The sequence below is a fragment of the Sinocyclocheilus anshuiensis genome, unplaced genomic scaffold (assembly GCF_001515605.1).
Source record: "Sinocyclocheilus anshuiensis isolate Anshui unplaced genomic scaffold, SAMN03320099.WGS_v1.1 C32693759, whole genome shotgun sequence".
Lineage (NCBI taxonomy): Eukaryota > Metazoa > Chordata > Actinopteri > Cypriniformes > Cyprinidae > Sinocyclocheilus > Sinocyclocheilus anshuiensis.
In genome coordinates, this window is record NW_015619250.1 from 1 (window position 1) to 1,302 (window position 1,302).

Below are 1,302 nucleotides of genomic sequence, written 5' to 3' on the forward strand. Positions count from 1 at the left end.
CTTTTCCTCTTCACCTGGCTGCGGGCGATGCTGGCAAACTTGCGCGCCACTGTGCGGGGACGGTTCACAGGGATGGAGCGCTTCTCGCCGGTACTGTTTGGTGGGACGATCTCGATGGCTGTGATGCATTCATCTCCCGCTTGTTTGGTGACTATCTTGATCTTGGACCATTTGGATTGAGGGTTAAATTTAGGTACGGCTGTGGGCGCGGGTGTCAAGCCGGCCTTTGAAGTCGCCTCACTGTTCGCTCGTTCTTTAAGCTCTTTAGGTGCTATGCTGGCTGTGCTGGAGTCGTTCGAGCTCTCCTTCTCCTCCGGCTGCACGCAGGAGTCCGCTTTAGCGGACACCACAGACTCGTCTAGTTTGCCGTTCTTCATGGTGTCCACCGTAGAACAGGTATCTAGGCTAGGTTTAGGAGGAGACTGGTTGTTGTTGTTCTGCTTCAAGATGTGACTCTTGAGCAGACCACTAGATTTCTGACCTTTCTTCTCCTTCTTTTCCTCAGGGTTCTGCTTGGACACACGGCTGCGGCTGGCCAGAGAGATGTGCACATAAAGCACCGTCATGATGACCACTGGCAGGTAGAAGGCAGCAATGGCCGTGCCAAACGTGACCGCGGGGTTGGAAAGGAACTGGATGTAACATTCACCAGGCGCTACGGTTCGTGCTCCGACAATGAACTGCCAGAACAGGATAGCGGGAGCCCACAGGATGAATGACAGGATCCAGGCGGAGGCAATCATGAGGCCAGCCATCTTGGTGGTTCTGCGTGTGGGATAACTCAGGGGTTTGGTCACACAGAAGTATCGGTCAAAGCTGATGATTAACAGGTTCATGACAGAAGCGTTGCTGACCACATAATCCAGTGCGAGCCACAGGTCACACACAACAGGGCCGAGTGGCCAGTAGCCCTTGATGATGTAAACGGTGTAAAGGTTCATGGAGAACACACCGATGATGAGATCTGCACAGGCCAGGCTGAAGAGGAAGTAGTTGTTGACGGTCTGTAGGTGTCGATTGACCTTGATTGAGAGCATGACGAGGATGTTGCCCACAACGGTGACAAAACTGAGGGATCCTGTAACCAGTGCAATGAAGACCATCTCCACCGTCTTGTGCGGGCTGTCACCGTCTGCCTCAACCGCTGCACATGAGCCACTGGTGCTGCTGCTGTCACAAGTGAAGTTGGCATCACTGGATGCGTTGCTCAATGAGCCTGAAATACACACACAACACACAGACAATGTTATAAATGACAAAAATTAGAGATGCACCGATCGATCGGCCAGGGATCGGAATCGG

The 1,302-nt window shown here is 52.9% G+C and overlaps 1 protein-coding gene across 1 annotated transcript; it reads right to left on the reverse strand.

Annotated features, from left to right (window-relative positions):
- Positions 1-5: 5 nt before the first annotated feature.
- On the reverse strand, positions 6-1,253 carry LOC107682891 (muscarinic acetylcholine receptor M4-like; the record flags this gene model as incomplete). Its single annotated transcript, XM_016479009.1, has 1 exon — positions 6-1,253. A coding segment is annotated over one exon (1,248 nt), but the record flags the coding sequence as incomplete, so codon positions are not given.
- Between the last annotated feature and the right edge of the window lie 49 nt (positions 1,254-1,302).